Here is a 25,628-nt window from a genome sequence, read left to right on the forward strand (position 1 = left end):
GATTTGCATTCACGCATTCTAAAAATTATGCATCATAATTCTTATTTATGCAATCTAAAATTTATGCATCATGATTCGTATTTACGCGATCTAAAAATTATGAAACGTGATTTGTACTTACGCCTTTTAAAAATTCCATATCCCAGTTTGTATTTTCTCATTTTCAAAATCGTATATCTAGTTTAATATTCATGTGATTTCAAAATCAATAATTGTTATTCATATTCACACAATTTTAAGATCAACTATAGCGATTCTTGTAAGAAGTAAATTTTTTTAAAATTAGTTACTATAAAGGTGACTGTTTTTCTAACAACGATTATTAATATATGTAAGTGTTACAACATCAGAGAAACCGGAAGGGAATATATTCAAAACTAGCATTCTGTGCTTGCAAAGAAAAAAAAATAGGATTTGTCGCAAGATGTTTGAAGATGGACTAACGACTAAATATAGCAAACATAAAAGATATAGCAAACAAAAGCAATCACTTAAAAAGGGATTTAATAAAATTTTTTTGGAAAAAGAGTTAATTAACTCATCATCAAAATTTTATTTATAATTGCTGTCATTTATGCTATAAAATGGTCCATTGTTAAAGTTTTTTTTTTCCAATATAATTTAAAAATTAATATTACTGATATATTTACTATAAATCACATAACAGTATTTATTAAAAGAAATGAAATATTAATGTATATTCTCAGTAGTTTTAATTTGCTAAACCAGGTAGTTTTTCAATTAATAATTGTCTCTTATGTAAGCTGAGGAAAAATATAATTTTCAGCTTTTTTTTTCCAATTGGTAATTTTTATTTTCACTAAATGTTAAGTATCAATGTAATCATTTATATAATAATAGATTAGTACACAATTGTATGTCAACACATTATTTATATTACCTTAAACTGTCTGGAATTTATTATTAAAGGGTTGCGCTTGCGTAAAATTTACTATCGTGGAAATTCAGCTTTTTTGCCTTTTGGCTAATCTCATCCCTGAGTTTGATAGTTAACTGAATAAAATTTGATATTTATGAATAAATTATTCTACTCATAGAAAAAGATTTATTAAAATCCTCTACATTTTAAATTGAACTTTTCAATTATAATTCTATAAATTCAAAATCACAAAGTATGAAAATAATTTAATTATAAATTGATTTATTACTGAGCATTTCTTTAAACTTAAGACATTTTCTTTTTGAATAGTTAATTTATTGTATTTTATATTTATTGTTAGGGTGTGGTCATTGCAAAAAGGCTAAACCAGAATTTCAAGCTGCTGCTGAATATTTTAAAGATGACCCAAAAGTAAGATTGCCAATTTTTATTCTTGGAAAAGTATTAGACTGTTTTTGTTGTGTGGACAGGAATGTCTCTTGGTCTTATGGCAAAATAATAAATAATGAAAGCTAATTGTTTTTAAAGAAAAAAAAAATGATGAATTGTAAGGAAATATTTATTCATGTTTCTTAAATATGGAAACATTTCTGAATTTTTGTGAATAGTTTTGTATAAAACTTTTAAAAGGAATATTTATAAAATACTGGTGAGACAGTTTTACGAATGTAATGTTTGTATTCTGTGTTATGTTAAAATATGCAGATTTAATAAAATAACAAAGCTTTCTGATTCTTAGATGACTTTAACTTGATCAGAAATATTTTTTTATCAATATTCTGTTTTGATTTTCTAAAAATTTTAAACATGAATAAGGTTTTTTATTATATTTTGTAAAATTAGCTAAAAGTTAATTAAATTATATTGGCAGTTACTGTTCAAATGATCATTAGTTTTAATTATGTAGGCAAATGAATATTATATGATAAAATGTCATGAATTATAATGAATAAAAATTATCAATTTTCAGAAGTGAAACATTAAGAGATATTTCAGTTTTAAATAAAAATAACAGTATTTGTAAAATTATAATGCAAAAGTTTCATTTCTATTCTAATCGGAGACTTATATCTTTTTGTATCTGCTGTTCCAAAAATTGTCTGAATCTATTGTTGTTGTAATGTGTTGGGAATGAGTTACTCCAGGTTGGAAATAACTATTATGTTTTTATTTAATTTACATATTTCCACTGCACAAACAAAAACAGTAAGACTAAAACAAATAATATAAATGAATTCCAAATGAGAAACCGATCAAGAAATTGTTCTCAGTTCCAGTTTTAGGATCGAACTCCTCTCTCATCGCCAAAATGGCGCCATGATCTAAGACTTTGGCACGCACAACTCTCACATTGTCTTATTTTCCTCCACTTATTTTTTGTCTTTAACTTGTCAAGAGTGCCGTATTGTATATTGGTTATGGTATTTATGACACTGCGAATCTTACACAGGTCCTAGCCATATTCAAACCAGTTTTCTAATCCCCTCCCCCTCCTAAAACAAAAAAGACTTGTTTTGTGACGATGTGAAATATTATTTTCATGAAATGTATCTTTGTCAATTAATTGTAATTATATTCATAGTGTATTAATTGTGAATGTTATGTGATATTATTTACTTTTGAACTGTATTGTATTTATTTGTTGGTAGAACTACTCAGTTTTTTTTAGATTTATATGTAGTTTCTTTTTGCTGCTAGAATTATATTTTTAGTTTCATACGTAGTTTCTAATTAAAATATTTGTAAATTAATATTACATAAACACTTAGGGTTATTAAATTTTTTTAAGGTTGAATTTGCTGCTATGGATTGTACAGCTTTTGCCAGTGTATGTTCTGCACACGATGTTAAAGGATACCCTACTCTGAAGTATTTCAGCTACTACAAAGTGGAAAAGCCGTATGATGGTGGTCGAACAGTATGCCAATTTTTCTTTGATTATAAAAATGATAAAAGTTTTGAATCATAAAATTGTTTTATTCATGTCAGATCATTTAAAATTTTTTAAGTATAAGATTATCTACATAACATCTTTTATATTTTATATTGGTGTTTTTTTTTAATTTATTTATTTAAAATGAACTTCTGTGCAAAATATTGCATTTGTGATTTTACTTACGAATCAATCCCTTTCTTTTTGGTGTGTGCTTATTCCACTATATAAATAACTTTGGTTGCTTTGAGTTTTGGTGCTAAGGAAATTTTTTGAAAAAAAAAATTGCATAATATGAAAATAATACATAAATAAAAGTAATAGATAAATAAAAATAATAAATGAATAAAAAAAATAAATAAATTTAAAGAAATTAAACAATTTTAAGCAAATAGTTATTTCTATAAAACTAATTATATGCTGCCTAGTTGAACAAAATTTATGTGAACATATAAACTACAATAAATGTTGTATAAAATATTGTTTACAAGTTTGCTGTCTTAAAGTATGACTTTTTTCTTCTTGATAGAATCATGAAGGATACACCATCTTATTTCTTTATAGTTATGCTTATATATTATAGTTATTTATTTCACCTGTGACTGGCTCTTAATTACTTATATTTTTTTAGTTTAGTCAGTTATCAGATAAATTTCTTGTTTCTATTATACTAGTTTTATGGATCAGTTTTTAAATATTCATTAATAATAGTTTTTATTGTTTTCAACTTAATAGTTTAACCCAGAACAAGTGAAAAATAAAAAGCAGTATTTTCTTTTATCACAAATTAAGTTCTGTGCCTCCATTTATGAATAAATATTTTTTTATGTAAACTTAAACTTTATTCATATTCTTCTGCTGGTATCGCCTTTAAAAATTTGGTTTATCTTTTGAAATTCAATCATAATTTCCTTTGCATGACCTGTTTAAAAAAGAAAAAAGCAATACAATTATGGTGTCTTTCAAAATTGCTATCTTTAGTTTAAAATTTAATTTTTGAAAAATTTCAAAAAATGGAATCAAATCTTAGTCAATTGATCACAGTCATGTTTTTTATATTTTTATTTTATTTTTTATACATAAGGAATCTGATTTTGTGGAGTACATGAAATCTGCTGTAGATGGTACTCCTCTTCCAACCCCAGCACCCCCTCCTCCTCCAGAACAGTGGTGGTCAGAGCTTCCAAATGGAGAGCATGTACGATATTTAAAATCTGAAACATTTGATGATGTAATAAATGCAGCTTCTTCAAGTCTTGTGATGTTTTATGCACCCTGTAAGAAATATTAACTTACCTTTCTTTATAGTTAAATTTTTATTTTAACGGTATTTTATATATTTAAGTATTTAATATTTCTATTGTATCTAAAACTGTGATGTTCTATATGCCCAGTAATTAATATTAACTTATTTCTTATTGTTTAAAATTTTAGTATTTTATTGTATTTTTTCATGAATTTTAATATTTATGTGTTCATATCTGTGACCTTTTATGCAAACTTTGGGAATATTAATTGATAATTTCTCTTTAGTTGTTAAATATTTATTCTTTCAATATTTTATTTACGTATTTGTAATAAACGTGTATTTCATTAAAAAACTGATGAATTTACTATTTTTTTATTTATTTAAAATATTTAAAGAAGTTTTGTTTTTGTCCTTCAGGGTGTGGTCATTGTAAAGCTATGAAACCAGCCTTTGCTGAAGCTGCTGCAAAACTCAAGGAAAAAAATGTAAATTTTTTTATTTTATAATATTTAGAAACTGTAGAATGCAATCAAAATTTGAAATTTTTTCAATGTAAATGTGAAATGAAATATTTTTTTTTATTTGAAATTGGTTAAGGTCTAATTATATTAAGAATTATGGGAGAGATTTTGTGTAAGGTTTTGTCTAACATTAACCTAAAAGTTAACCTTATTATCTATCATTAAGTGATCATGAAATTTTTGAGTGTACATTCTTTAGTTTATATGGCATTAGAGAAAGGGAAAACCAGAAAGCTTTGCAAAATCTCTCTATTGTTATTTGTCTTTAGAGCTTCTTTAATAATTTATTTAAATTTTTGTAATTCTTAATAATAATGTTTTAAACTTGTTTTTATGTCTTTTGCATTTTTGAATAGCTATGGTATCATTTATACATATTAAGAATGTTATTTGGAATTAAAATAAATTTTATTTTGCATATTTTCAAATAGCTGAGTGTTAGTCCCATTTTCCCCCCAGATATTCAGCAATGCATTAAATACCTGATTTCTCTGTATCATTCCATGGGCAAATAGTGAGTTGCATGAAAATTTCATAACATATTTGCTTATCGGCTCTATGCTTGAAGGCGAAAAAATAACCCTTAAGGATACATTTTAAGAAAAGCCTTTCTTAAATGCTGAAAAGTGTTAAAATTTTTTTATAAAGGCTTATTGTTTTACTGTTTTGTGATATGTAGAGTATTTTTAAATGTAATCTCATGTTATATGTTTAGCTCTAAGTTGATATCACATATGGTCAAATCTCTTGATCCCACAGGTTTGTCTAAGCTTGAAGTAACCTAACTCTTTTACCGTTAAACTTATCTCAGAGAACTTAATTAATAAAATAAAGTAATGAAAATGAAGTTCTTTTTCTAATCTTTTTTTTTTTTTTTTTTTTTTAATGGAGTCGGTGAAATTTTTTAGATTCAAAAAGTGCATTTTTATTGAAAAGGTATAATTTTGCTGAAAATCACCTGAAAATTTGTGTTTTAGAAAGTTTTTCTTAACCTTTTTTAAATGCTTCATTGTTGTGAGAGGAGTAAAAGCATCTTATTTGCTTTTTTGAATATTTTTTTTAATTAAAAAGCGAATTCAAATTCATTTGTTATCTTTCCTCTTAAGGTAATCCTAATAAAAGTGCTTACAGAAATTTTCAATGGTATTTCGTATGAAATAAATTAATCTGTCTCATGTTTTGTATATTCTGATATAATTTTTGTTCAATGAACTTTCAAATATAATATTTTGCATTTTGAATTCTTTCAATTCTTTTGAAATGTCGTACAATAAATTTTTTCAAGTTATTAATTTAATGTCAATGCTTTTTCACGTTTGGTGTATTCAGATCTAATTTTTGCTCAAATAACTTCCAAATGTCACTTCTTGTGTTTTGAATTCAATTCTTTTGATTTTTTTTTCAGTTATTTCTTTAACTCTAATTCTTTTTTCTATATTTGGCAAAACAACATAGGAAAACAAGAAGGAAATTAATGTTTAGTTAAAATGTATTGCATATAAATTTGTTAATTATTATTATTTTTTTATTACTATTATTTATTACTGTTATTTATTTATTTTTAAATTTAAAATGTCTTTGAATGTATTGAAATATAAAGCTATCAATAAATGTTTTTAGGTGGACTGTATACTGGCTGCAGTTGATGCTACTGTAGAACGATCACTTGCCACAAAACATTCCATTAAAGCTTTTCCCATTGGTTTGTATTTAATTAATTGTTTAAATTTTAAATAAATTATGTGTAATTAATGTAATTAATTACAAATTATTGTTTAGTTTTCATCAATAAATAAGACTTGGGTAACTTTTTTCTGATATGGTGCAGCTTTTTTTTAAATTTTATTATTTGTTTAATTTATTTTAAAACCTTATTCCTTTAAAAGTTGTTAAAATCTTATTATTTTTTAAAAAAGATTGACATTTTGAATCCTGATTTATGTATTATTTCTTTTAAAAACTTCTTAATATTAGAGTTTCCATTAATTAAGTCTGTTAAAATGCTTATAAAAGTAAGCTTGAGTTGAGAAAAATATTTGTTCAATCAAGACTTAAAAATTTTATTGAATGTTTTTTCATATAATTTGTCTATATGTTTATATATATATATATATATATATATATATATATATATATATATATTATAAGTTCAAAATGAAGATACAAAGGAAAATTACAGACACATGAAAAAAAGGGGGGAAAGAAAAATAATAATAATAATAAAAAAAAAAAAACAACTGGGGAAAAAAAGGATAAAATTTTTTTAAAAAAAAGCACTCTTTTTTGCGGATATAATCGTGTATGCTGATGAAAAGATTATATCTTTTATTTTCCGGATCTTTTTAAAAAATTTTATCCTTTTTTTTTCTTCCCCAGTTTGTTATTTCTTTTATTATTTTTCTTCCCCCCCTTTTTTCATATGTCTGTAATTTTCCTTTGTTTTATCTTCATTTTGAACTTATCTAATGGGTTCTGTTTACTTGCAGCTTAAGCGCAATAAATGAAACTTATTGTTTTTCTTAATTTTCTTCGTGTTTTTTCGTATTTATTTATTTTGCTGTTTATATATATATATATATATATATATATATATATATATATATATATATATATATATATATATATATATATATATATATATATATATATATAAATTTCAGAACCTAATTTACTTTAAATATATTTTTTCTGTTCTAATTCTAGAGTGACTAATTTTAAAGGCTGTAATAATATAAAAAATAAACTGAAAAGATTTTTAAATGAGATATTTCAAAAATGATCAATTAGCCATGTGCTCTAAATTATTCTGTAAATTGACATTTTTTGACGTATATAAATCTGTGCCAAATATAAAACTTAAGGTTTATATTATTTATTATTAGCTATAAAAATAAACATAAGTTTAAGTAACTGATATGTTTATATTTTTAATTTTAAATGATTTAATTGATTTTTTAAATGCTTCATTTACTTTTTTAAATTTTGTAGCTTCCTTACAAATGTTATTATTTACTACTTATTTTATCTATAAATTACATAATTTTAAGAAAATATACTAATCATTGCTTATTTTTATTTTTCAGTGAAATATTTTAGGTAAGTTGATTCAAACTTTTTAAAAAATTTTCTTTTAATTAAGTTTTTTTTTCGAGTTTCAATAATTATTTTATTTGTTTATTTTTAGCCATGGAAAATTAGTTGCTGAATATAATAAAGGGAGAACTGTAGAAGACATTGTACAATTTATGTCCAATCCACCTGTTGCCAAAGAAGAATTATGAAATATCTTAGGTAATTTAATTTTATTAATTAATTTAAGAGGTAATTTTCAATGCAGCATTGTATGTGTAAACTGCTTTTAATATCTCTATCAGAAGTACAAAAAAAAAACATTTTTTCCTCCATTTTAGTAAATTTTTTATAAATAGTTTGCTTGTTAAAGTCAGAGTGAAAAGGCAGTTTCAGATAATAAGAAAAAGTATTGTCCTTACTGAAAAATTGTTTAGAAGTAGTGTTATTTTCCTTTTAAGTGTACTTTAGCAGTCAAGGGAACACTCTGTAGTAGGGAAAATTTTGTCACATAATATTCTGTTAAGTAAAAGTTTTATAAAACATATTTTGTTGCTAAAGTACTGAAAAAAATCTGATAAAAGTTTTTTTTACCCTTATGGGTACCCAATTTTTTTTCCAAAATTTATCTGAAAAGAAATCTTCCTAAACTTGGTAAGTTCTTTTATGTGAAATAAGTTTAAATATGTATAAAATAAATGGATAAGTTGTACATGTTTTATATAATAATATTTTATATGCACTTACACTTGCAGTAAAAGTGTTTGCAAAATAAGTTGTTTTATCCTCTTGAGTAAACTGATTGATTTTGAATATGCAGAATGATAGATTATTAATTATACATATTGGAATCTTATTTTAAGAATTTAAATGAAATTTTGCACATTTTAAAAATACAAATTAGGCTGTTAGCCAAAATATTCTAAAAGTTGCTTAACTAAAACAGTACTCCTATGTTGTTTGTCAATATATAAGTCATATGTAAAACACTTTTTGCTGGAAGCTTCATTTCCAACTTTTTTTTAATAGTCCTGTAACTTTTTTTCTTCTTTTATTTTTAAGTTCACTGCTTCCTTATTACTGTAAGACATACTTTCTATAGTAAAAATCAGCATAATGGTTACTCAAATTATAGTAAAAACAAACGATAAACCAAAAATATAATATTCTCTTTGAAATACTGTTGAAAAATGAAAGTAAATTATATAAATCTTGAAGTTCTTGTGTTATACTGCATACACAGGTATTTTTTTCTGACAAATTATCAAAATCTCTGAAAGGCTTGTTTTCAAATGCTTTCTTATCAAAGTCAATGATTTCTAATGTGTTAAGACACAATAAATAATTTCTAATATGTTATAACTATTTTGCTTTTTATGATGCGAGATTTTAGATTAGTGTTTTTTATTCGTACAATGTTATTGTATTGGGGTGTATTCTTTCAGTTTGAAATTTTTTTTCTCTTTTTCTCAGATTTTAAAAACATTAAATTTCAGAAATAATGAAAAAAAAAACAACTTAAAAATACATTTATATAAACTTAGCAACTGGCTTTCTGTATATAACTGTGAAATAAGTTTAGGTTCCACATTGCTTTTAGAATTGTTCAGCTCATCTACTTTTGGCAGTTTAAAAGATTTTGAACTTTTTATACTAATCTTAAATTTTTATGCTAACCTTGAATTTGGATTTAGAAAGCATTTTCTATTTCCGGAACTCGTTAAACATAGTGTTTACTTTACTGAACTCTTTTTCTTTTCTTTTTCCTTTTTGTAATGTATTTACATTTAACATTTCAAGTTCAAATAAAATGTTTAATTCTTGTTCTAATTTTTGAAACCACAAACTTAACAATTTGTTTGAAATGGAATCAAAGTTTAAAGTTTTTAAAGCTGTGTTTCTATCATTATTGACTTCAGTACTAAATATCTTTAGATTTAATTGAATAGTTATAAGTTGTTTTTTCCAGAGAACTTGTGTTTAATGCTTGCACTTTAACTGGCCTGTTCTTAGTTTACAAAGAAAATTGATTATTTTTTCCTTATAATCTATATTTTATTTTGGATGTCTTAAAAACCTATACAGAGATATCTTGTTCACTGCTATTAGCTTTATGATAGTTAAGAAAGAAATATGTTGATATTTGCATTTTGTTTACTTATTAACTCTTTTTAACTGACATACTATTTCCTTGCCTTGAGAATGGAATGTTTTAGTTTGGTACAATATCTCTGTGATGCCATAATAGGCATTTAAAATTTCTTTAATTTCATAAGTTTAATTTTTAATCATTCTTAATCCAATTTTTATTAAATTATATCAATTATAATTAATTTTTATTACATTTTATAAAAAGCAAATCTAAATATTTTATTTTCTTCTTAACAATCAATAAAACTGCTAACTTTTTAATTCAATACAAATGTAAAACACTGCCGCAACTAAATCGAATATAAAGATCTATTTTTAACTTTTTATTCCTTTAGTTACTTTATTTCTCTTATCACAAATATGTTTCAAAATCTTCCCGGTCTTTTTGGCGATTACGCTATAGCCAAATTATTTTAATATTAATTACGCGGAGTTGGATTTGTTTTTGGCTATTTTATCTTTCATTTAATCATCAACTATGGATCTCTGCCCGTGGTCCTAACTGTCAGTTGGGAACAATTCAATTAATTTTAATTTTGAATTCTTGACATTAGGGCGGGGGTGGTTCGCCCCCTCGGTTAAACCAAATTTTTCAATTTTACAAATTAGCGATTTTAGGAAAATCTTTATTTTAGAAATAATGCATCTTTTTATCCCTTTAAGGGAATGCTTTTTACTGTCAATATATGACTTCCATGATGTATTTAATAATAATATTTCTAAAAATAAATAAATTCTTTTTTTTTAAATAATTTCTCATGTTATTGAACATAAATATTATTATAATTAAAAAAATATATATAGTTATTAGGGCGGGTGGAAAAAACCGAAGTTCTTATTTTGCAAAATGCTATAATGCGGAAGCGATGTCTTACATAAAAATAAATAATTTAACACAAAAAATTTTCAAATCTGTTAATATCTTCCTTCAACGCATCCCAATTAAAGTTATTGGACATTTTTCTTAAAGTTTTGGATCCAAATAAAAATTTTACAATCGTTATGCTGTAATCTTTTATAATTATTTTATGGTTTTGGAATGGAAAGTAAATTTAAAAAAAAAATATTGATTAAATACATAATTGTTGCATAATGCATTTGAAAAAAGCAAAAAATATCATTCAAATCTTTTTTGTTTGTCCTTAAATGGTGCCTTTTAGTTTGCCATTCTTTACCTTGCATTGTGCACTGTAACATTTTTCTTTCTTGTTGAACTTATTAATTTAAGGTTTAATTTTGCGTTATTTGTATCTGTTAGTAATGCTGAGTAGTTAACAAATTATTTGCTTTTTTTTGCCTTAATCTGCTGCTATAGTTTGTTGTTTTTATTCTAGTTTTTTTTTTTTTTCCATTGACAATTATAATCCTTATAGTAGTTAAGTCATCAAAGACGATAGTTATGAGGCAGGCTTTTGAATGCCCTATATTTGGTCACTCAAGAGATTTTTATGTAAACAAGCTACACACACATGAAAAGAGACTCAAACTTTCAATCTAAATAAATAACAATTAAGTAACATTTTTTGAAGTAGCTAGTCTAGTAGCAAAAAAATTAAACACTTGTACGATAAATCATCCGTTCCTTCTGTGTCTCATTACAGAGTAGTGCAACTACTTAATGCTTTTCCTAATTCCTATTATAATATAAGAAAGTCATACAGTCATGCTTAAAAACAAAGATTCATTTAAACAAAGACTAGAGGAATTTAAACTAAGATCTATTTCTCTTTTTAATGTTACTGCATGTGTAAATGCACAAATACTGAAAATTGTATGTGCAAGAACTCTGCTGATAGGTTTGACTGTAAAATTTCTATCAACTGCATTTGAGAATAAACAAACAGGCTCCCTGCCTTGAGTTAAGATTTATTTTTCTTCATCAAAAATCTGATTTTAGAAAAAAAGGATCATTGGACTTGGAAAAAAAGGTAGGTTGAATAAAAATATCGAACGGAAGACTCTTGAGTGATACACAAAGTGGATCTGAAATCCAAACATTTAAGAATGTAACAATTTTTCTGCTGTTTTGAAGACGGATGATAAATCCAGGGTTGCCACAGGCAACTAAAATGCAACTATTTTTGGCATGAAGTGACTATGGCAACATTTTTTGCCTTAAACAGCTAAAAAAGCAACTGTTTTCAGGAAAAAGAGACTATTGGGAGACTTTTATGCACTCCTAGTGATGTTTTTTTTTTTTTAAGCATGACTTGGGTTGAAAATCTGTGGCCTGAGATAGTTTCTGAACACACAAGACTTTTTTTTTCTTAAAAAATAAAAAATTTTGACAATTTTGAATTGCAAATTTGAATCTTCACTTTTTAATTCGTTCAATCTGCACAGATTCCATTGTAAGTCTATTTCGTTTCTTGATCGCCTTTTCAATGGTTATATTTCAATAGCTTCAAAATTCCGCATGATTTTTTAAAAAAAAAGAAATTTAATGCGATATTACAATGCGTGAATCTCGAATTTGACTAATCACTTTTCACAATATATATATAATATTATATATATATATATTCCTAGATCAATTATTGATAAGAGGGAAAATATTGCTAGAACATTAACGTTTATATAAAAATTATCACATTTGCCTCCAGCTTGACTATATAGATCATGGTATATGACAATTAAGTCATTAACAAAATTTTAGTCATATTTTTGATGCATTTTTGTTCTTATTTAGGCATCTATTTTCATAGTTTTCGGCTACTAAAAGCAACTATTTTGTTTATATTTTTCTGTGACAACCATGTAAATCTTAACAGAGTAAATCATTAAAAAAAAAGCCTGGTGGCAGATGAGAGTTAAGCTAGATGCAACAGCCCTAAGCAGTGATTAGTATGGAGTGTCCAATTACACAGCTATGGCAGGAAATGCATTCGAAATCCTGGATGGAAGGATCCACCTTGGGAAGAAAAATTTAGACATTTTGTGCAACCAAAAATAATTTTGATGCAAATGATTACACTAAAATTATTTTTTGGTTTAATTACTTTTTGTTTCCCCCCATACCTTCTGCACTTAAGTGATGCTGACATTTTATCACTTATCGATTCTGACATAAATCTCCTGGATAATATCAATAAGTTTCCGTGTCACACTCGAGTGGCTGAGAGAATTGTCAAACTAGTGGCAGAAGCTTCACTTATAGTGCGTTGACAAGAATCCGGAGATGACTTTTATCAAATCAATGATCTCATCCAAGTCAGTTATGTATAAGATTTTTTCAAAAATCAGACTTTAGAAGTGTTTAAAAGTAAGCTGTTGAATCCAGATGTTTCTTCTTATTATTATCGTTATCAATTTGTTTTAAAGTGTAATGTGCATGGTATGGTGATTCGAAATAGCTGGTTAGGAAAGGTGTGAGGGTGTTCAACTATCAAGAATCTCCAAGTGTTGAGTTCTGAGTCATTTTATGCTCGCAAAGTAGGCAATGCACAACACAAAAAAAAAAAAAAAAAAAAAAAAAACTTTAATCTGATTTAAAATATTGTTTTATTTTATTTAACCTTTTTGAATCCTCAAACTAATTATATATTGATTAAATTGAAATATTGATTATTGATTAAACTGAAATATTGATTATTGATTAAATTGAAATATTGATTGTAAGATTTAAAAGTTATTTCTGTATTTTATAGTCTGTATTATAGTCTATATTTTCATTTTTAGACTAAGAGAAGAAGATTTGCATGGTCAACTAATTATCATTTTGAAAGACAAGTTGTATATGTTTGGGGAAAAGTTTACTTAATTAATGATCTCATCAATGCATTTTTGTGTGATTATAAATCTATTTTAATATTTTGGTTTTAACATCAGTTTTCAATCAGCTAAATGAAACAAAAATTGTGTTTGTGTTCCATTTAATTATGTAATTTATTATTTAATTATAAACGGACAAATATTTTGTTTGGAATTTTTTTGTGTGAATAATCGACAATTTTGAATTTATTTGGAATGGGATTTCAATTTGTTTTAACCTAATAAATTAGAAGGGAATATTTTTATATAATTCATAATCAACTGTATAAATTATATCTGTTCTGTAAATAAAACAAACTTGTTTTTTATGTGTTGTAATTTCTTTTTGAATTCATTTCATGTAATATAATTGGTTATATTTTCAAAGTTAAAGCTGTTTTCCCCCCTTAGTTTTGGTTTCTTATAGTATTATTATGATTATGTCATAATTATTATTTTACTTGATAAATATAAGTTCTACAACCTTGAAGTGTCACAGCGACTGTTTTCTTCCACATTTTCAATTTTGTTTCGTGTGTTTTTAATTTTCAGCACAAGTTTATCATAGTGAATTGACTACATATTAATTTAATATTTTAAATTAGACTGACAATTAAGTACAGTAGGGAACCGATTATCCGGAACGGTCGGGACCATCGCTATTCCGGATAACTGATTTTTCCGGTTTTCTGAATCGCTACAAAAAGCAGTTTTTTTTATTGCTAAACCTAACTAAAAAAAAAAAATTGGAAATGGAATACACTAATGATTATTTCCAAAATGATGGTAAGGTAAACATCTTTAAAAAAAGGAAGAAAAATCGTAAAATCTTACGAGGAAAAAAATTTTTTTTTTTTTAGAAATGGCGAGAAAATGTATCGAATTTTGTTCCGGTTTTTTGGTTTTCCGGTTTTCTGATTTCCGGATAACGGGTTCCGTACTGTAATTTAATTTTAAAAAATAAATCAATAGTAATTAAGATAATTTTTTATTGTTATGTTTTAATAGAGATCTTGTTAAGAAAGGTTTCAACAAAAAATTTAATATATTTTTAATATTGATTGACTTTTCAATTATTATGATTTGGGGCAAAATGTTTCAGAAATTTTCTTGTTGCACATTAATTTCTATTGAATAAATAGTTTCCTGTTGCAGAGATTGATAACTCAATTTTTGGAAATGCTAGTCTTGATCTTGATATCAAATTCATACAAAAAAATTTTTTTTTGTAAATATGAATAAAATTCGCTGATACAAAAAATATGTTGACGATAGTCATACATACTGTCTTTCTGTTTTATTTATTTTCAGAATTTCTTTTTTTTTTTTTTTGCAAGTTTTTTCCTTTCTTTTAGCCTGTCGATATTTAGGAAAGAAAATGTCTAATTTTGGAGCTTAAAGTGGCTGAAAGTTACTAATTATATGAGCTTAGTGAGATATTTCTTGATAAACATAAAATTCTTTGTCTGCAATTTATATATCTGTAATTAATTTATTATTTTTATGCTAAAGGAGTATAGCAAGAAATCAATTTTGTCCTTTTGGCAAAAAATGTAATAATTATCTAAATTTACTTTTAAGTATGCATAAGATACGCTTCCTTCTACTATGGAGTTAAAGATTTAAAAAACTTTATGAAGCTTTATTGCTTGATGCCTTTTAAATAATTCAGTTAAGGTAATAAGTATAAAGTAACCAATTTAAGTAAAAAGTTATATTGCAAATCATATCAGCAGTTATTTACTTGTTTTGATTGAGATTAACAATGATTATGGAAGTTCCGATTTTTTTTCATTAATAATTGAGAATTACTTCCAATATCCTGTAAAATCAATTATAAATTAAATACATTTTTTTTCTTTGAGTTATCTTTATAATAGTTATCTTTTGTTGACATAAATTTTCTTTTTAGTATAACCGAATTCATAAAGCTATTCATAAAGCTTCGTATAAAGCTAAATACGAGTCATTATTTCATGATCTTATTTCCTTGACCTTTTCTTATCTGAATTCAAAAAAGGTCATTGTGCCATTATAAAAATTTTATGTTAAGTTTCATTGAAAACCTGTAATTAAAATTATTTAAGGTTATTTAAAAAAAAAAAAAAAAAACTTATTATATTATACTATATTTAAATCAGTTTTTTTTTTTTTTGTCCCTAATGCATATCTAACTTCCAGATAAAATGTAACCCATAGTATATTTATAGGTTACTATTTGTGGCTAATCTTATTTTTACTATATCAAAAATTTAGATATAGGAAAAATTCTGCATTATGTTGCACTAAACATACAGATTTATAGATTTGATATCAGAAATAATGCAACTGCTTTTTTTAAAAAATTAGGGTGCGTAGCATTTTTTAAAAGTGTTCAAAGATGCTTATTTTTTATTTGCATTTTTTAAAAGCCCCTAAAGATGCTTTTTTATTCGGGGCTTGTAAAAAGTGCTTAATTTTCTATATTTTAAAAAGAGATTTTTCTTTGCCGTGTCTATTTTCGTTATAAATTACAAAAAATGCATAATTTTCAGAATTATATTTATCAGAAACTAGTTATTTTATCATGATTATGTAAAGTTTTTGGAAATGTTTTTGAATTTTATTGAAATTTATGTTTGTAAATTATGAACTTTAAACGATAGAAATATTTTATTTTTTATTACTGCACAGATATAATTATGATTCCTAAAAAGGAAAGTGATTAAAAAATATTTTTTGCTGAAAAATCTGACTACTCACCCTGTTAGATTTATTTTAAAAGTTAGATTTATTTTCAAGTATCTATAACGTCTAGTTCAATTTTACGAAGTATGTGTTATTTCCTGAATTGATATGTATTTGGTTTTAATAACATAAATGAAATGAAGTTTTTCCAGATGATATAAATAATTGCATTATAGTTAATGCTTTTAATAAGTGTAAAATTTAAGAATATTTCATTGGAAATGAAAACAGATATCAAGTATAATTATGTCTTCTAGGAAAATCTTTTTAAAAAATCAGAAATATCATTTTTTTTGTGTGTATTAGCAATTTCTTTTAAATAGTAATGCACTTGCCCTGTAAAGTATTTTTAACATGTGTTCTGCAGCCCTGAACTAAATTGAATTTTATTTTTAAGGTAAGTTGGTAAATCTTTCCATTTACTATAATTATAAATAGTTAATGTTTGCCATTTTTTAACAGAAAAATTAGTGTTTAATTAATATATAAAATTTTTCTTTTCTCACAATATATTTTTTATTAATCTGACTAGCTAAAGCTATTTTTCTACTAAGTGGGAACATTTTAGTTTCAATAATCCTGTCTGTTAAGCTTTTATCTTGTAAATACTTTTATTAATGAACTCTAATGTTTCAGTACTTTTAACTTGATTAAAAAATATTGTTTCTTTCTTAGTTTTAAATAGAAGTATCTGACTTTCTTATTTACGATCAAAAATTGTTTTTTATTTAAATTTGATTACTTAAGGGCCTTTAAAGATACCTTTGTCTACTGAACTGACTCATATGTCACATATTAAAGTGACAAATGAAAAATGTTTAATATAAAATTAGTTATTAATAACAAATATTATAATGTTTTACATAAAATTATTTTTACGCTTTAATAACATTTTTATATTAATTTACTAACTGAGTTATTAATATTTCTCTTATCATTTTATTTAATGCAGAAGTACTAATTGCATTTTACAGTGATTTTTTTAAACATATTGTCATAATACAATGTTTGAAATGGATTTAATAAGCACTATGTTAGTTGAAACTTACATCATGGGAATTTAGGTGGGATTCCTGATCTTGTGAATTTAATTGATTGAAGCGTTAAAAGTTTTTAGAAATGCCACTGATGCTTCTGTCCCACAAACTGCTTCTACAGCTGCTGTAATTGCCTGCATAATGTCCTCCAAATCACCAGATAACACAGAAAGCCTAAAGTCTTCTGACGAGGCCAAAGCTGTTGCTAAGTCCATCGCTAACTTTTGTTTAATTTCTTCAGGCGTTACAGTTTTGGGTTTTGGTTCAGAAGTTTTCTCTTTTCCTGGCGACTCATCTTTTTGCTTATCTGCATCCTCCTTTGATACTGTTTTGTTACTTGTATCAGATTTGGGCTCTGATTTAACATTTTTATCAACAGGCTCGTTTGTGGAATCCTTGTTGTCCTTTTTACTGTTATCTTTGCTGTCTGAGCTTATTTCATCTATTTTTAAATTTTTATCCTGGATGTTTACTTGTGCATCTAACTGATCAATTAACTCTTGATCTAAACCAAATTCCCCTGCAAGTTTTGCTTTTAGGTTTTGGTCAGCCGGATTGAAGTTCAAATTGGAATTATTGTTGTCATTGTTACTCTTATCTTTAGCATCAGACATTGTTTCTTCCTTTTCTGGTTTTTTATCCTGGGTATTTACTTGGCCATCAATTTGATCAATAAACTCTTGGCCTAAGCCAAATTCTGCTGCAAGTTTTGCTTGTAGGTTTTGATCAGACAGACTGAAATCAGATTCTTTGTTTATTGTATCATTTGAATCAATATTAGAATTCACTGTGGTCTTTTTTGATTCTGTAGATCTTGTTGTATCAGATGCAGTGTTCAAATCAACTTTTGTTTCTACATTAGATTTTCCATCTAAAAGTTGTGATACACTTGACAATATGCATTGAACAGATTCATCAGCTAGCATGTTTTGTGATGAATCAGTCAATATTTTCTTGTCCTTAAGTATGTCTGCAGTAATATCTGTCAATGCAGTAGCAAATTCCTCAGCTGTTTTATCAACAATCAAGAGTCCTGCGATTAATCTTTCAACAACACTGTTATTCAACTCAACTTGAAATTTTTCAGAAAGCTTCTGAGAATATAATTTTGAGAATACTACCAAATCTTCATTTGTTAGTGACTTTTTCAACAAAGCATTTAATTTATCTGTTGCTATTATCTTGGCTTTCAGCATTGAGGCAAAATTTTTCTTGATATCAGAATTGGACAATGTTGAAGCTCCTTCGTTGTTAAGTTTTGAGTTTAAACTTATTTCTTTTTGCTCCATCATAGCACCATCAGCTTTTATTTTTGCAGTTTGTCTTGCTGCTGCTTGTACACTTAAATCTTGGTCACCTAACTTAGTTTCCCCATCTACATCTGCTAACATATCTAAATTAAAATTGTCACTTTGTTTTACATCTGTTTTACTATTTATTGTTGGTTTTTTAATGTCTGTCGCTGAACTGTCTTTTGATTTTTGGTCCTTGTCTTCAAAAATCAATTTATCAACACTTTTCTCAAAATCAGTATCATCTTTCTTTGCATCTCCCGAGGCTGTTGAATTCATTTTTGTGGTTGCTGCTGCTGCCAACGCTGCTTTTGTATCAATTTTAAGATTAAATGATTGTGAAACAGCTTCCAATAAGCACTGAGCGACTGCATCTGAAATGCTGTCTAGATTGGTTTTTAACAACTTTCCTTGATCTGAAAGTATATCTGCTGTTTTATTAATGAAAGTATTCATGAAATTTGATTTCGAATTTAGAAATTCCATAAAAAAGGACATGGCTGTATCATCATTGGCATTTATTTGAAGTTTTTGAGACAATAGTTTCGAGTAAGTTTCACTCATTGCTGCTACTTCTTGTGGATTTACTTGTATTTCTTCTAAATTTTTGATAATTCCTGTGGCTGCAGCCTTTGCTTTTAACAAATCAATAAAAGTAGATTTTAAATCCTTTCCTGATTGTATTCCTTCTGATTCAACTTCTATTGGCTTTTTCATAACATTTGCTTCAACATTACCTTTTGTTTGCTGCATGTTTTTTTCTGTTCCTTTCAGCTCTTTCAAATCAGGTGCATATTCTCCAGATGATAGGATATCAATATCTGAATCAGCTGAAACATTATTTGGAGTTTTATTATTTATATTTGTACTGGATTTTATTGCTTTGTCTGCATTTTTGCCTAGATCTGATTTTGAGTTTCCAATTAAACTTTTTTCAGATGATGTACCTTCACCAATATCTAAATCAGTTGCGATCTGTATTCCTTGATCGTTGCCGACTTCTTTACTCATTCCGTTTGAAAAGGTTTCAAATGCACATTGCATGGCTAAATCTAACGCATTATTCAAATTATTTGAATTTAATTTATTTTCCGCCATTAGAATATCCGCGGTCACACTTGCCAGACTCTGTATAGCATTTTGGTAATCAGAATTCATTTTAATTGTCCCTAGTCCCTCAGAAAGAAGTTTTATTTTATTGTTATCCTCTGAAATATTGAATTTCTCTGCTAATAGTTTTGAATATGATTTTGATGAATCCGCTATATCCTTTTCACTTAAATTCTTATCTAATAATGTTTCAAAGATTCCTGTTCCTAAAATTTGACCTTTTAATGCATTTTCAAATTTAAGTCTTAGCTCATTGTTAGAAACTGAGCTTTTGTCGGAATCATTTGATATTGGACCTTTAAATTTGTTTAGTTCAGTATCATCCACCTTGCTAGCATTTTCATTTTTATCATTTGTTTCTGCTCCAGAAATCTTACTTTTGGTATCTATCTTCTGATTATTTTCTACTCCTAACTCTTTGCTTTGATTAGAAGAAGTATTCCCATTATCAGCTTCACCATTTACTTGAGAGTTACTTGCTTTCCTTGAATCAGTTGAGTCCGTTTCAGTTTTGTTGTCTTCAGAATTTCTAGTAATTCCGCTTTCTTCATTTTTATTGTTGATATTAATGTCTGCATCATTGGTGTTAGTTCTAGTTTTATCATTATTGATTTTTGTTTCAAAAGTTTTCAATATTTGTTTGTTTGGTAAGTCCACATTCAAATTGAGATCTCGCAGGCTGAGACGGAAGCACTCAATAGTTGTATTTACAATATTATCTAAATTACCAGAAGTTAATAGTTGTTGCGATTCCAGTATATCTCCTGAGAAGTTAGACAATGCATCTGCAATAGTTTCATCACTATTAGTTAATGCTGCTTGCAATACTTTATTTGTTGAATCCGTTAAATCAGATTCGCTTTTAACATTGAACCTGTCTGCTAAATTATTGGAATAATTTTCCATCAATTTCTTAAAGTTAATTGCATTTTTATTTGTTAGAACCTCTTTAAGTATTCCTAACTGGAGAATTTTATTTTTTAATTGAGTTATGAATTTTATTTTAAATTTTTTACTTCCTTTATCAACTTCTGTTTGTTTCGAATTTGTTGCGTCTATAGTTGATGAATTTAGTTTCTTTTGCTTTATACTGTCTTCTTCTTGTGTCTTTGCATCAGAATCTGTTATCATTTCTGTTGTTTTTACTGGTGATTTTGCTTTGTTATCAATTTTCCCATTGATGTTAGCAGATGCATCGTAATCAGATTTAAAACCTGAGGATTTATTAGAAGGTGATACTTCTGTGCTGATGTCTTCTGGCTTTGAACTTGCTTGATTAATAAGTTCATTTGAGGTTTGTGATATTGCTTCATCGATTGCTTGTTTTGTATCTTCAGCAGTTTTTGTAAGTTGATTCTTAGAGAGTATCCTTTGTTTATTTAGATCGTCAGAGAGGAAAGATGCCAGTGATTCAGCTATAGTATATTCATCTAGTGGGTATTCACTAGACGAAAACAAGTTTTGATACATATTTTGTGACAAAATATTAGAGTTAAAACCAGTTGTTTTCCTTAAAGTATTTTCTAATTTATTCGCGAACTTGCCTGCATCTTCTTTTGATACTTTCTGGAAAAAATTCATAATGTTGTCACTTGAAATAATATTTAGAAATAATGATTCTTTGAAGTCATTTTTAACGTCATCAGTGTTTTCATTGCCGAAAGTCGAGGAAAAGTCCTCAGTTGGAATTTGTTCCAAGTTGAATGATGTATCTTCATAATTTGTGTTCCAGTTTTCTGTTGAGAATGCATCTTCTGGTGGTGGAATCAGTTTTGAATTTAGACTTCCTACAAAATCGGCTGTTTTTCCACTGTCAAAATTATCAGTTGAAAAAATAGTCTCAGGTGAAATCTGTTCAAAGTTTGTTGTATCCGCATCATAATTTGAGTTCCAATTTGTTGTTGAGAAAGTATCTTGCGGTGTTCCTAAGGGAAGGGTATAAGGGTTAGGTTCTGATTGAAAACCGTTTGAGTTATCAGAATTTGTAGGAAATGAGCCTGTGTTTGTTTGAAATCCACTTGTTTGCTTATTGGATGTTAATTCAAAATTATTAGAGAAACCGGATGCTAATCCATATTTTGTGGAGAAATCAGATGCCATTCCAAAATTATTGGAGGAGACAGATGCCATTCCATAATTACTGGGAAAATCAGGTGCCAATCCAAAGTTATTTGAGAAGCCTGGCTCTAATCCAAAGTTATTGGAGAAACTGGATTCTGTTCCATAATTATTGGAGAAACCAGTGTTAGAAAATACATCATCTTTCATTTGAAATGAGCTTACTTGTGCATTTATTCCAATTGAACCCGAGAATGGTAAATTGCTTGAAGAGCCCATGTTCCCAAAAGATGTCTCACTAAATTGACTAAAGCCGTTTCCTTGTAATTTGGATGGAGGAGGTGATTTAAAATTGAATGGAGAATCCAAACTTCCTGAAAACGTGTTCCCAAAATTAGTGAAATCTTTGCTACCATAGTCGTTGGTACTTGCAGACGAAGTTTTGAAGTCATTAGAAAAATCATATGGGTTTGAAAATAAATCAGCGTGGGATTGTGATTTTACGCCTTGTAAACCATTTAGTCCTGGAACTTTCAAGGATAAATTTGGAATGTTTTCTGCAAACCTAGTATCTACAGAGAATGCTGGTGAACTAAATGCATTTACCGATTGTGATCGAACTGGAATGTTCGATTCATATGACTGGGGAAAGCCATTAGAATAATCAAAATTCTTCGAGAATGATCCAGAAGAGGTAATTGGAATTGGAGGTGGATTATTTGCTTTCAGTATCGAACCTGTTGCAGATTGAAAACTATTTGGTGGATTGAAGGATTTTGGTTGTTCGCGAGGAATGATACTTAATCCAACCGGTTGTGTATTGTCGTTCTTGCTCTTCTCTTGTATGCTGTTTATCAATTGCACCATTTCTTGCACGAAGTCGTAATTTAGGGTTCCTTCGATTTCTATTGACGCTTTCTGTAAGCACTGCTGAACAGTTCTTTTTTTCAAGGCCACTGAAGCTGGGCTACTTCCAGATTTTGTCAAATCAGCTAAGGCAGATGCGAAAGCTAGTGTTGTTAATTGTGACATCTCTTTGGGTGTTTTTCTCGAATTCCAAGTCGAAATCAGCGTTTTCTTCATTGCGTTGATTCTGTTGGACAGCTCTTGTTGAGGAAAAGCATCTCTTGATTGAATAATGCATCTCAAAAATGTGTTTATCAACTTTTCTGCCTGACCAGTATCGGATAATGGATTTACCCGGCCACTTGCCGCGTGGGAAGTGACCACAAGAAGAAAAATTAAACAAAAAATCATATTTGCTTTGAAAATCATTGTTGGTAAAAATGTATGAGAAGTACTAATCTGTTTTTTATTCATTTGGACTTTATATAGAGATAACTTAAACCACTGTTTTCTATTCTCGTGGCTTAGGTTTGAGATAAAAATGAAGATTTCTTAGAATGAATGTGCGTTTATTTACTTAGGTGGAAATTTTTTACAGTCTCCATAAATGTCATTCAGTTTTATTAATTGCCAAAGAAAATAGAATTGTTCCTGCATTTATTATCTCAGCAGTTTCTCTCGCATAATTCGTTAATTAGCAATAAAAAATCGTTATGTTCGTTTCATTTCATCTCAATGCCCTGATGAAAAGATAATTATTAGCCCGTGTCACGATTTCGTATCTGTTCTGTAATATAACTTTCTAAAAAATCGTAAATTGTTGTGGTTTCTTTCTTTTTTATTACATTGCTTTCGTCATTCTCTGATAAATTACAAAATATTTGCATGATGCCAGTTATTCAAATACTGCCTGCCATACTGGTTACTGTAAATCACGAAAAAGTAATTTCGTTCAGTTGCTACTGTTGAATCATGCATTAGTTTTCTTTATTTTGGATAACTACGTAAAGATATTGACGTAGAGGGTTTATAGTTTTTGTTATCTCAATTGCCAAAGTTCCTGGGAAAAAATATGAAAAACAACAGTTTTATTTGAAGATGCTATTGTTCCTCGTTTTTTAGGCTGGAAATTACAAGATATTCTAAGCTTGAAACAATGATGTGTTTTAACATCAACTGAACTTTAAAACCTTCTTCGAATGCGTTAGAAATAAAAAGATTTAAAAGAATATGTAATGTTATTCGTCTTAATGCGACAATTTAAGTTTTGGCATTGAACAGAATGAATTCCAGGTGAACAATTAGTCTTGATAGATTTAGCACGAACAAATAGTATAAATAGCCATATAATTTTTTTTCCACTCAGCAATGTTTTTTATTTATTAAACCTTTAATTGCGATTGCCTAAATATTTATTAAGTTTAATGGCATAAGATCCGGAAACCGCAGTTAGCTCCAAATATAAACGTTATTATGCATTTAATGTAACGAAATAAGATGGTCTTACAAATAGAGTTTTGCATGATTCGGGAGGGGGGATTGCTGGGGTACCTCGTAGTCACGTGACGTTTGAAAACGAAGCCTAAATAATGGGAATTTTCTCTTGGTGGAATGAACTGAATAATTGTAAAATATTCTTCAAAGGTGTAAGATTTTTGTTCATGTCCTCCAAACATTAGTATTTAAAACACATAGATGCCAACCGGGAAGTTCTAGATTCATAGAAGAACGGAAGTCGTAGAAGCTATAGTCCTAGATCCTCACCATGTAATTTGTAACTCAAAAGCAATTAAGGTTAAATTAATTTATTTTAAGTTTGCAAGCATCGATTATCAGGTTATATATATAGATATTTGTTTAAATATTTTATAAATAGTGGTGGCCAAAATCTCTTTAAATCAAATTTATTATCTGATAAAGCGAGAGAAGTTAGCTTGTATGCTCCGTGTTCCCAATCTCTTACAAAACCATTCATAGTATTTCCGCAGAAATACCAGTCATTGAAGTAAAATAATTGATGAAATTGGAAATAAGTACACAAGCAGTGGTTTGTTGTTTTGTTGTAGACAATTTGACCTTTTTACTTAAATTACACCGAATTTTGATTTATGCAGAGTGTAACTTAATTATATTTTATATATAGTGAAATTTATTTCTATTTTATTTCATTAAATATTAATTAATTTAATAATATACTTTTTATATATAATTAATTATATAAATATATTATATACTAACTCTGAGGGCGTGACAAATATTTTTATATTTTAATGTATCGAATTTGTATTTTTAACTGAAATGAAGATGGGAAATAGTTTTTGTGAACTTTAACAAGTGCCGATATAATGGAATGTTGTAAAAGGTCCGCCAATTTTAATTTATGCTGAGCATCTAAAAATTATTGTTTTCGGAGTTCGTTAAAATGATTTTATTTTAGATATTTCATTTGTTTTAATTTTAGCATTTTCAATTCAAAATAAATGAGTAAAATATTAATTTGTTACGGAAATTCAAAAATATTTTATATCGCTTGCAATAGCGCCGTTGAGCCGTTAAGTAATGTTTAAGATTTCGTCGTTTTTTCTGAATATTTTGTTTTAAAATTTCGAATTATGCTCTGCTTTATCTGACATAATTTTGTTAATAAATCTATTTATTTTCTAGTTTACAATATTTTTCATTCATTATATGAAATTGTTTAAACTATCGATATTGATTACTCTAGGGAACAAATTTTTTGTTGAATTTATGGAAATACTTGTTCTTGCCTAATTCGGGTGTGGAGATTTCAAATCTTAAATTAGTTTTGTTGTTAAACTCCTAGGCCATTAAACTTCAATTTTCAAATTATCATATGTTTTTCTAATGGGTTTTAAATTTTTACTTGTAAATATTAAACAGTAGTAATTTGCTTTAAGAAAAATCGAAAATTATAATGGAAAAATATGTTTTCAACTTTTTACATTCATTAATATATAATAATA

The 25,628-nt window shown here is 27.0% G+C and overlaps 1 protein-coding gene across 1 annotated transcript in view; it reads left to right on the top strand.

Moving 5' to 3' along the window:
• The window catches only part of LOC107443556 (protein disulfide-isomerase A5), a 38,084-nt gene extending 24,181 nt beyond the window's left edge, over positions 1–13,903 (top strand). Inside the window, exons 16-22 of the mRNA XM_087153354.1 lie at positions 1,242–1,312; positions 2,691–2,819; positions 3,919–4,111; positions 4,501–4,568; positions 6,225–6,310; positions 7,789–7,895; positions 13,503–13,903. Of these exons, the coding sequence (XP_087009480.1) occupies positions 1,242–1,312; positions 2,691–2,819; positions 3,919–4,111; positions 4,501–4,568; positions 6,225–6,310; positions 7,789–7,885 (644 nt within the window). The 3' untranslated portion in view covers positions 7,886–7,895; positions 13,503–13,903. The remainder of the gene's footprint in view (positions 1–1,241; positions 1,313–2,690; positions 2,820–3,918; positions 4,112–4,500; positions 4,569–6,224; positions 6,311–7,788; positions 7,896–13,502) is intronic.
• Positions 13,904–25,628: the final 11,725 nt, after the last annotated feature.

This window comes from Parasteatoda tepidariorum, chromosome 10 (genome assembly GCF_982258835.1).
Source record: "Parasteatoda tepidariorum strain Cologne lab strain chromosome 10, Ptep-v5.0, whole genome shotgun sequence".
NCBI classification, from domain to species: Eukaryota; Metazoa; Arthropoda; class Arachnida; order Araneae; family Theridiidae; genus Parasteatoda; species Parasteatoda tepidariorum.